The sequence below is a fragment of the Lathyrus oleraceus genome, chromosome 1 (genome assembly GCF_024323335.1).
Source record: "Lathyrus oleraceus cultivar Zhongwan6 chromosome 1, CAAS_Psat_ZW6_1.0, whole genome shotgun sequence".
In the NCBI taxonomy this organism is placed as follows: Eukaryota; Viridiplantae; Streptophyta; class Magnoliopsida; order Fabales; family Fabaceae; genus Lathyrus; species Lathyrus oleraceus.
This window is the reverse complement of record NC_066579.1, coordinates 32,017,189-32,027,484: the sequence shown is the minus strand read 5'-3', so window position 1 is coordinate 32,027,484 and position 10,296 is coordinate 32,017,189. Positions and strand designations below refer to the sequence as shown.

Genomic DNA, 10,296 nt, shown 5'->3' with positions numbered 1-10,296 from the left:
TGGCCGATTTAGGGTTTAGGGTTTTGTATTCTTCCAACCATTGGAAATCATTTTTTGACTATAAAATAGGTCTTTAATAGTATTCTTTGTCAACATTCCAACTCTCCTTCATTCATATCTAATATCCAAATGGCTCAAAGAAATTTAGTTGTGTTTATTCACTATAACGGGTCTATTTTCACAGATGTTAATGAGAGATTCTCATTTAATAATACAAATATCCATTTATTCAAAATTCACATCAATTCTAATTTCCATCATCTAAAAGATCGAATTGAAAAAAAGTTGCAAAGTCACGTTGAAGAAATTATTTATCGCCATCCATTAATTAATGGAGACGATGATAGCGTCTTTTACGTAAGGACACCTATTGAGAATGAGGAAGAAGTCAAGTCAATGTTTCAATGTCACATAACATTTTCTCAATTACCCACCATTGAGATATATGTTCGTCTACCTGAAAATCATGAAACATATCCAACGCAATCCATACAGTCACACCAGTACGAAATGAGTCAAACCATTGACGAAGAACCGACTCAAAATAACGAACCTTTCATACCGAATGAAGAGGTTGGCGACAACAGTGAGGATGATCAAGAAGAGGTCTGATTTGAAGATCTATTTGGTGCTAGCGATGATGGAAATGAAGACCTCATCGACACACCTACCGTAGCAGTAAAAGTTCAACCAATTAGTTTGTATAATCCACCTGCTCACATGCAAAATATAAGTTTGGATGATCTTGAACCAATCTCTATTTTTGGGAGTTTCACACCAATTCACAATGCTAACGACATAGAGGAGGGCATGAAGTTTGAAAATAAGGAAGTGTGTGTTATTGCGTTGCAACAATGGCATATAAAACGTAGTCTAGATTATTCAGTTACAAAATCTGACAATGTACGTTACGTCATCAAATGTAAAAATTTTGCATGCAAATTCAAATGCAGGGTTTCTTTGCATAAGGGGAACTCAAAGTGGAAGATTGGTAAGTTTGGTGGGCCTCATACATGCATAACCACTTCTATGTCACAAGACCATAGAAAACTCAATTCAGAAATGATTAGTAAGAGCATAATGGAGCTTGTTAATCACAACGCTTCTCTTAAGGTGAAGGTGATCATCGCTCATGTTGCAAAAAAATACAGGTATATAATATCGTGCAAAAAGGCATGGATTGCAAAGTGTAAGGTAATTGAGTCGTTGTATGAAAATTGGGAGACATCTTACAACGATCTGCCACAGTGGATACTGGTAATGAAAATATATCTTCCAGGTACTATTATAGAATTGTGATCCTTACCTGTGATTTCAAATGATGGATCGCAATTGGGTGACCAAAGGATCTTCCATCGTCTATTTTAGGCGTTTTGACCATGTATACATGGTTTCGCCTATTGTAAACCTATTGTGCAGGTCGATGGAACATGGTTGTATGGCAAGTATAGAGGGACTCTATTGATGGTTGTGGCACAGGATGAGAACGGGAATATTTTTCCAATAGCGTTCACATTAGTTGAAGGTGAGACAAAGGATGTTTGGAGTTTCTTTCTTAAGAATTTGAGAATACACGTTACTCCACAAGCAAATTTGTGTCTTATATCAAACAGGCATGAATCAATAAAGAGTGCATATAACAATCCTAAAAATGGATGGCAACATCCTCCATCTTCACACGTCTATTGCATTAGACACATTGCACAAAACTTCATGCGTGAGATTAAATACAAGGAACTACGCAAAATAGTTGTTAACATGGGCTATGCGTTGACAGAGGCAACGTTTAACTACTATCACGGGGAAATCCGAAGAACAAACAATGTCGCTTTATCATGGATATATAACATTCCTTGGGAGAAGTGGGCAAGGGCATATGATGGAGGGCAACGATGGGGGTCACATGACAAATAATCTGGTAGAAGCAATGAACTCCATTCTCAAAGAAACCCGAAACCTTCCAATCACTGCATTGGTCAAGTCTACGTAATATCAATTAAGATCACTATTTGGTAAAAGAGGCCATCAATGGACAAAAATGTTGGCCTCTGGCCAAGTTTTCACTGATAATTACAATAAGGGGATGGCTGAAGAAGTCAGTAAAGCTACCACACATAATGTCATGCAATTTGATCGCGAGAGGTTCTATTTCATGGTCCATGAAAAGATTAATCAGAATGATGATCGACCAACTGGTACTTTCAGCATTGATCTTAAGAAACAAAACTGCGATTGTGGGAAATTTCAGGCATTTCACTTACCTTGCTCCCATGTAATCGCAGCATGTTCGAGTATACGTCAGGACTACTCTATTCACATACCAGACGTGTTCAAAATTCTTAACGTCTTCAAGGTCTACAAGGAGAGTTTCCTTGGACTTCCCCATGGGGAGAATTGGCCACAATATGAGGGATTTACTCTTTGCCACGACGACTCTATGAGAAGGAGGAAGAAAGGGAGCCCAACCAACACTCGGTTAGAACCGAAATGGACAACGTTGAAAAGGAAAAGAGAAGGTATGGGATTTGCTGCGAAATAAGACACATGCGTAGGAAATGTCCAAATGTTGCAGGATTCTCTAGATGATTATGTTATTTTTTAATTATCAACTATTATGCACGTACTATGTTATTAACCCTTGTGTATTTACAATGTCTTTTGGAAACAAACATTAAGGAATACATTTGATAATCAGAGGCTTCTGGTTAAAAAGTACAATCACAATAACTTAAATTCATAGAGCTTATTAACTAACTAATCAACAACAACAACCAACACAAGTGGACTTTCAACTCCTCTATTAACTTCACCATTATATGCTGAGAACATACACTGAACATCTACATCATTTGCTATATGATCCAGGTAATACATGTACGTACCATCGGGGCTTGCATCAGTCAACGTTATGTATGGACAATGATACTCTACTTTTCTCACCTTCATACGACGTCCGTCCAATTGTCGAAAACCAGTGTGGATGGCTGCAATCAGTGTTCTGAAATTCCATTGCGGATATAGGCAAACACTGATTTTTTTGTCTTGTCCATAAAACACAAGACCCCAAACATATCTTCTTACCAAAACAATTTGATGTGTGATCTGAATTACATTTCTACAATTCAAGGTATTTATAGAAAATTAAGACATGAATACTCGACCATTCATTGGCCGAGACACTACAGACACAAAGCAATTCCTCGGTCAATGAATGTCATGGATGATAACTATATTATTTACAAACAATATTAATTAATTAAATCTATTAAAATCATTTTATAAAAAATGACTTCATTCACTCGGTCATCCATAGGTCGAGTTCATGCATGGCGAAACAATCCCTCCAAGACTCGTTCAACCAATGACCGAGTCAATACTAGTCAGAAAACTCTTTCAATAACTCGTCTACCCATTGGACGAGAAGATACTGTAAATTAGGATATCCTAAAAATTTATTTTCAGACTGGGATATATTGAGAATAAAATTTAAAAAATAGGACAAGACAGTAAAAAAAAGTTCTTTTTTAATTTAAAAAATTAAAGCAAACAGTATAACGATAAAAAAACAAATCAATCAATTCATCCATTCAAAATAACATTCGTATCACAATTAAATTATGAATTGATTAAGATACAGCTTACCTTAATTTGGAATCCGAGGTGAGAGAAAGTGGAGAGAAAATGGAATATAACATGAGCTTATTATAAAATTTTAACTGAATCATAATTCTTTTAGCCATTTACGTATCCACTTTTTCTTTTTTATTTAATTTATTATTATTATTATTATTATTATTATTATTATTATTATTATTATTTAACATTTTTAAGGAGGGAACAAGAAGGTTTTTTTACCGAGATAACCCAATTTTTCAAAAAAAATCCAAAAATATCTCAGGTTTCAGAAAAATTCCCAAAGTACCCCACTTTTAGGAGGTGTCGTCAATTGAATTGGCGACTCCTCTTAAAACTTGAATGGAGGCGCCAATTGGATTGGCTAGGGCAGGTGCCCTAGCCAATCCAATTGACGCCTATGTGTAAGGTTTAAGAGGAGGTGCCAATTCAATTGGCGACTCCCTTAAAAAAGTCTCAAATGATAAAACCTCCAACATGAAAGTTGTATATCTTTTCAATACAATGAATTTGGACATAAGTTTTGCATCATTTGGATTTTTTATGAGAAAGTTATGGGCAGTTGAAGTTGGACTTCTGATTTTTTCAACTGTTATCTGACCTATAATGTTTTGTATTATCACATGTGTTTCTTTTAGAATTATGAAATTTTGTCCAACATAAAAATTGAAGTAGACATCTCAAAGTTTCCAATTCACTTGGTCCCACCTTAAAATAATTAAAAATGAGTGAGTTAGGTCCTTGCGAAGGTGACCCGAAATTAGGGTTTCTGTCAAAATGACCTATAATATTTTGAAATGAATGATGAGCTTCCAAGTTTCAAATAGATTTTTGATGAACATGAAAGTTGTTCATATGGCGACTCTTCTTAAAACTTGAATGGAGGCGCCAATTGGATTGGCTAGGGCAGGTGCCCTAGCCAATCCAATTGGCGCCTATGTGTAGGTTTTAAGAGGAGTCGTCAATTCAATTGGCGACTCCCTCATAAAATGCCTTTTTTGTCTTATAAATAGATGTGTTGTATGACCAATTGTTTCACAGCTCATATAATCATTTGGCTATCATGTTTGGTGTTCGTCGCCGATACGGTAAGGTGATTTATGCGAGAGACAAACCTCAAATGCTGATGTTGTTTTGGAACATCACCATATTCGATCAACTGAAGAGGGAGCTGGTTCGATGGTTAGATGGGAAAATACCAGAAGGGGAAAAAAATCAGAAGTATTGAGAGACTTGACAGTATCTTTGGTTGGGTGCGAATGAAGACTGATAAGGATGTTAGGGAAATGATGTTCGGTCGAGACGACATTAATTTGATTGTTGTAATCAGTTAGAATTATTTATGTTTTCAGATGTTTTGTACTGATGCTTGTTATGAAACTCGTTGTAACAAGAACTTAATGATATATAATGATTGATTGTTACAGAAATACAATGTTACAAAAAGCTTAAGATCTAGATGATGCTCCTTGATTGGGACAATTGTTTTTGTTGTGTCCTGGTTGACGACAGATACTACATAATCTTATCATTTTATCTGTGGAATCCATCTTTGTTCTGATACGTGTGCTGTTTGTCCTTCCTTTCTTCTTTCTACGCATCTCTTCATTGTGCCAAACAATATCTCCTTCATATGAAGGCCAGTAATCCTCCATTGGTAGTACTGAGAAGCTTTGAGTATATACATTCATGATGGTGTTGGCCTTGTACACATCAGATAATTGGTTGTAAGCGTCTTGACGAGTATAAGCGCATGCTGCAATGACATGGGAGCAAGGTATGCGGAAGGCCTGAAATTTTCCACAATCGCACCAACTTCTGTGTAGTCTAACAGCGTAGGCTAAATTTGGTCTCCCCTCGTTGTTGCCCATTGTTTCCTGGACGCTGAAATTTTGTCTATGACGGTCAAAGACTGTTACAACGTATGTCGTAGCTTTGATGCTCTCCTCTTTCATGACCTTCATGCAACACTCACTGAATACTTGTCCGGACATTAACACTGCACTCCATCTTTCACCTCTGGTTGCGAACATAGAAGCCAACCTATAATAGGTTGATCTTACCAAGGCGGTTATCGGCAGATTTCGAATTCCTTTGAAAACCCCGTTCATGCATTCCACAATGTTTGTTGTCATGTGGCCCCATCGACAACCACCGTCAAATGCTTTTGTCCACTGCTCTACTGGTATGTTATTTATCCATCTCCCTGTGTCTTCATTAGACAGTCTAATTTCATCACGATAATATTGAAATGACGGTTGAGTTAAAGCATACCCATCATTCACCACCTTCTTGCAAAGATTCTTATCTTTTATAGCACGCATGAAGTTTTGTGCAATGTGTCTGATACAGTAGACATGTGTAGAAGGAGGATCATGCCATCCGTTGTCATGGTTGTTGTAGGCACTCTCAATGGCAGCATGTCTATCAGAAATCAAACATAGATTGGCTTGTGGAGCCACATGCGTTCTGAGATGTCGAAGAAAGAAACCCCATCCACCAGCCGTTTCACCTTCAACAAGAGCAAAGGCAATGGGAAAGACATTGTTGTTACCGTCTTGTGCAACCGCCATGAGCAAAGTACCCTTGTATTTTCCGTATAACCAAGTGCCATCAATTTGAATAATAGGTTTGCAGAAAGCAAAACCTTTGATGCACGGGTCAAATGCCCAAAAGAGACGATGAAATATTCTATTACCTGTAGCACAGGTTCCTTCTGGCATCATTGCTGGCACTGTCTCCATAATTGCCACAGTTCCTGGGACATATGTTTTTAGTGCCCATAAAAACTGTGGCAATTCCTTGAATGAATCCTCCCAGTTGCCGAAAACCTGTTCAACAGCCTTTGTCCTCACAATCCATGCTTTCTTGTAAGATGGAGCATAATTATATGTTGTTCGGATATGGGATATAATTATACTCACCTTCACTGATGGGTCTTTATTTACCAATGGAAGAATGTCTTGACATATCAAAGATGTGCTCAGTTTACGGTGATCTTGTTCAACGTTAGTTGCAACACAACTGTGCGGTGGGTCTATTGAAGCGATCTCCCAAGAGTCATTTTTTTTCTTGTAAGACGCAGCCAAACGAAACTTACAAAGCATGTTACGACATTCGATAACATACCTTCTAGAATCAGTGTGTTTCACTGTAAAGTCAGCAAAGTTGTTCATGTGGAATTTTTTGATTGCCAAAACACATTCTTCTTTGGTACGAAACATGTCTCCCACCTTTAATTCGCCTTCTGGTCTCGGATACGGATTATAGAAGTCACTGTCGGATGTTTCATCGTCGTGAAGATCCATATTTGTCATATGTTGAGGCGGATTGTAGACATGACTTGGAGGTATTGGTGGTGGTTGATCATCATCTTCATCGTCATTGTTCAGCATGTGATCAACCTGTATCTCGGTCTCCTCTTCTTCTTCATCAACAACGTCGACTTCTACTTCTACTTCTGGGTTGAGTTCATCTGACCATTGTGCATCATCTGCATCATCTTCACCAGCTTCATCCTGATCGGTTAATTGAGATTGTTGAGATGGTATACATGGTTGTAGAGTAATGTACAACTCGATACAATTGTTGCCTGAATGTTCATGACTAACAAACATGTATTCAACATCTTCATCGTCTCGTACCTTAAGGGGGAAAAACTTGCATTGACCATTCTCAAAAAATATTGGATTCTGATATGTGATCTTTGACACAATACCCGATCCTATAAAGGATTGTATTCTTTTTTTCAAATGCAAAAAGGTTGCATTTCTCTTGATCGTGATTCTAATGGTATCAGTGTTTCGAAAACAAAAACCATGAAGCTCAGACTCAAAAGTTTCACCGTTGCAGTGAACGTTGACACTGTATAATGATGAAGATGACATTGTGGAGATGAAAACTATTTTCCTACTGTAGATGAATGTGAGTGAAGTGTCTTGGATGTTGATAGTAAGACACTTAAATAGATGGTATCAGTGTCTCATATGCTAGCTAGTTCTGAGATGATGTGTCGGGCATGCAAGCTAGTCTGAGATGATGTGTCAAGCATGCAAGCTAGTTCTGAGATGATGTGTCAGTCATGCAAGATAGTCTAAGTTGATGTGTCAGCCATGCAAGCTATCAAGAAGTGACTCTTCAGCATGCAGGAGACAAGACAGCCACATGTCGGACATGTAAGATAGTCAGAGATGATGTGTCAGTCATGCAAGATAGTCTGAGTTGATGTGTCAACCATGCAAGCTATCAAGAAGTGACTCTTCAGCATGCAGGAGACAAGACAGCCACGTGTCGGACATGTAAGATAGTCAAAGATGATGTGTCATTCATGCAAGATAGTCTGAGATGATGTGTCAACCATGCAAGCTATCAAGAAGTGACTCTTCAGCATGCAGGAGACAAGATAGCCACGTGTCGGACATGTAAGATAGTCAGAGATGATGTGTCAGTCATGCAAGATAGTCTGAGATGATGTGTCAACCATGCAAGCTATCAAGAAGTTAGTCTTCAGCATGCAGGAGACAAGACAACCACGTGTCGGACATGTAAGATAGTCAAAGATGATGTGTCAGTCATGCAAGCCATCAACAAGTGACTTGTTCAGCATGCAGGAGACAAGACAGCCATGTGTCAGACATGCAGATGGTGTCGCCAAATGGATTGGCGCCTCCACTAATCCTTGTACATGGTCGCCAATTCAAGTGGATACACCATGCATTCAGACCTCGAAACCAAGCATTCAGACCTAGCCTTGCATGCATGTCCCTATGGAGGCGCCAATTTGAATGGCGACCCCTCTTTAGGATTGTACATGGTCGCCAATTCATATGGAGACACCATGCAAACACAAAATTTCATGCTCTCATCCATTTGCCTATAAATACATCCACTCATTCAACACTTCTTCCACACCAACACTCCCATTATTTCCTCTACAATACTTCTTTTACAATTTCATCTTCAACAACATCTTCTAGTTTCATCTACACCAACTCCCCAACAATATGTCTTTACTCACAATGGGCGAAGCACACAGAGGAACAGTTGCAAACATCGCAACATACGTAACTTATTTCTTTTGTTAACTTTTTATCTTTCATCTTCACCAACCCCATTTTATTTTGACATACCAACTTAGTCAAGTGTTATATTATTTCTATTATAGGATGTATCAAGGTTTCGAACTCGAGTCCACGAATTTGTCCAAATGGACCCGATGATTCAACCTTATGTTGAACTCGTCGGTTTTGGTCATATTAGCAAGATTATGTCTTGGTCTATAGATAACAAGTTCATTCTAGCCTTATGCGAAAGATGGAGGCCAGAGACACACACATTTTGGTTTCCAAACGGTGAGTGTACCGTGACGTTAGAAGATGTCTACATGCTTTTAGGACTACGAATTGAAGGCAAAGCTGTTAATGGTAAGACCAACTATGCAAATTCAATTTGCATGGAGCTTTTAGACACTGATTTGTTAGATGATAATGCTAGAGGTCAAGGTATACTACTCTCACGCCTAAAGTCATATTATAATAGTTTATATTTAGATGAGCATTCTACCGAAGATGCTCGAATAATAAAAACTAGGTGTTACATTATGCTGTTAATAAGATCCTTTTTATTTCCCGAAGGTAGTGACTCTAGCATGCATATTATGTACTTACCTCTACTTAGACATGTAGATAGAATAGGTAGTTACAGTTGGGGATCTGCTTGTCTAGCCTATCTCTATAGTTCGTTGTGCAAAAACTCCCACAAAGACATATCTACATTTTCTGGATGTGTTATTTTGCTACAAGCATGGGGTTGGTCAAGACTACCGTCTCTAGCACCGGTCAATAACAACCCTTTCACTTTTCCATATGCAAAAAAGTAAGTTGTTTAAATTGCTATATCTTTACTTACTTCCTTAAAGTTTATTACCTCAAACTAATTCTTTTTAAATTTTTGGTGTAGATGGTAGGCACGTGGTATGAGTTACAGCAGATGTCCGAGACACTGTATTACTCAGTATCGCAACCTGTTGGATCACCTTCGACCGACAGACGTAAGCAAAATAACTTCATAATTTCGTTATATTATGTTAACTTTTTCTACATTCATTATAATCATATCTTCTTTAACATTTTAGTTCATTTGGCGTCCATACCTTAATCTAGATCATGACCATGAGGTCAACGCTGAAGACGCAGCCGTATCGACAACATGCACACCGATAATACGGTTCACAACTGTGGAGATGCACAACACCGATCGTGTGAAGCTGCAGTTCGGTATGGTCTAGAATATCCCAGATCCCCCAGCTAGCCTAGGAGAATGGCATATGCGTAAAGTGAACGACCAATGGAACTTCAACCCTTGGCAAACCTTCGCAAGATCGGAGTGTCGCAAGTGGAAGCACCGTCATGACCATGTCTTAACTGACGCAATCATGCCAAATGAGGTAAAACCAAGTCGTACTTATATGGCTTGGTACATATCGGTTGGTTTTCAATTCATCGCCGATGATATGTACCTCTACGACCCACGCCAGACAAGTTACACACAAGAAGGATCAACATCTAACCTCCAACAACATTCTCAGCCCGGTTACTCACAACCCTCTATCCGTCAAACTTTCCGTTCCACAAACACACAAACATACAATCAAAACATGCCATT

General features: G+C 38.3%; 1 protein-coding gene across 1 annotated transcript; it reads left to right on the top strand.

Annotated features, from left to right (window-relative positions):
• The first annotated feature begins 720 nt into the window (after positions 1-720).
• LOC127088901 (uncharacterized) lies at positions 721-1,914 on the top strand. Its single transcript, XM_051029337.1, has 2 exons — positions 721-1,257; positions 1,420-1,914. The coding sequence occupies exons 1-2, from the start codon at positions 721-723 to the stop codon at positions 1,912-1,914; spliced, it is 1,032 nt and encodes a 343-aa protein (XP_050885294.1).
• The last annotated feature ends 8,382 nt before the right edge of the window (positions 1,915-10,296 follow it).

What these genes read in the sequence shown, in the direction of transcription:
- LOC127088901 (XM_051029337.1), top strand. Translation starts at nt 721, where the DNA reads ATGCAAAATATAAGTTTGGATGATCTTGAACCAATCTCTATTTTTGGG. An exon ending in ATCTGCCACAGTGGATACTG is followed by an intron (nt 1,258 to 1,419) that starts GTAATGAAAATA and finishes CCTATTGTGCAG; the next exon opens with GTCGATGGAACATGGTTGTA.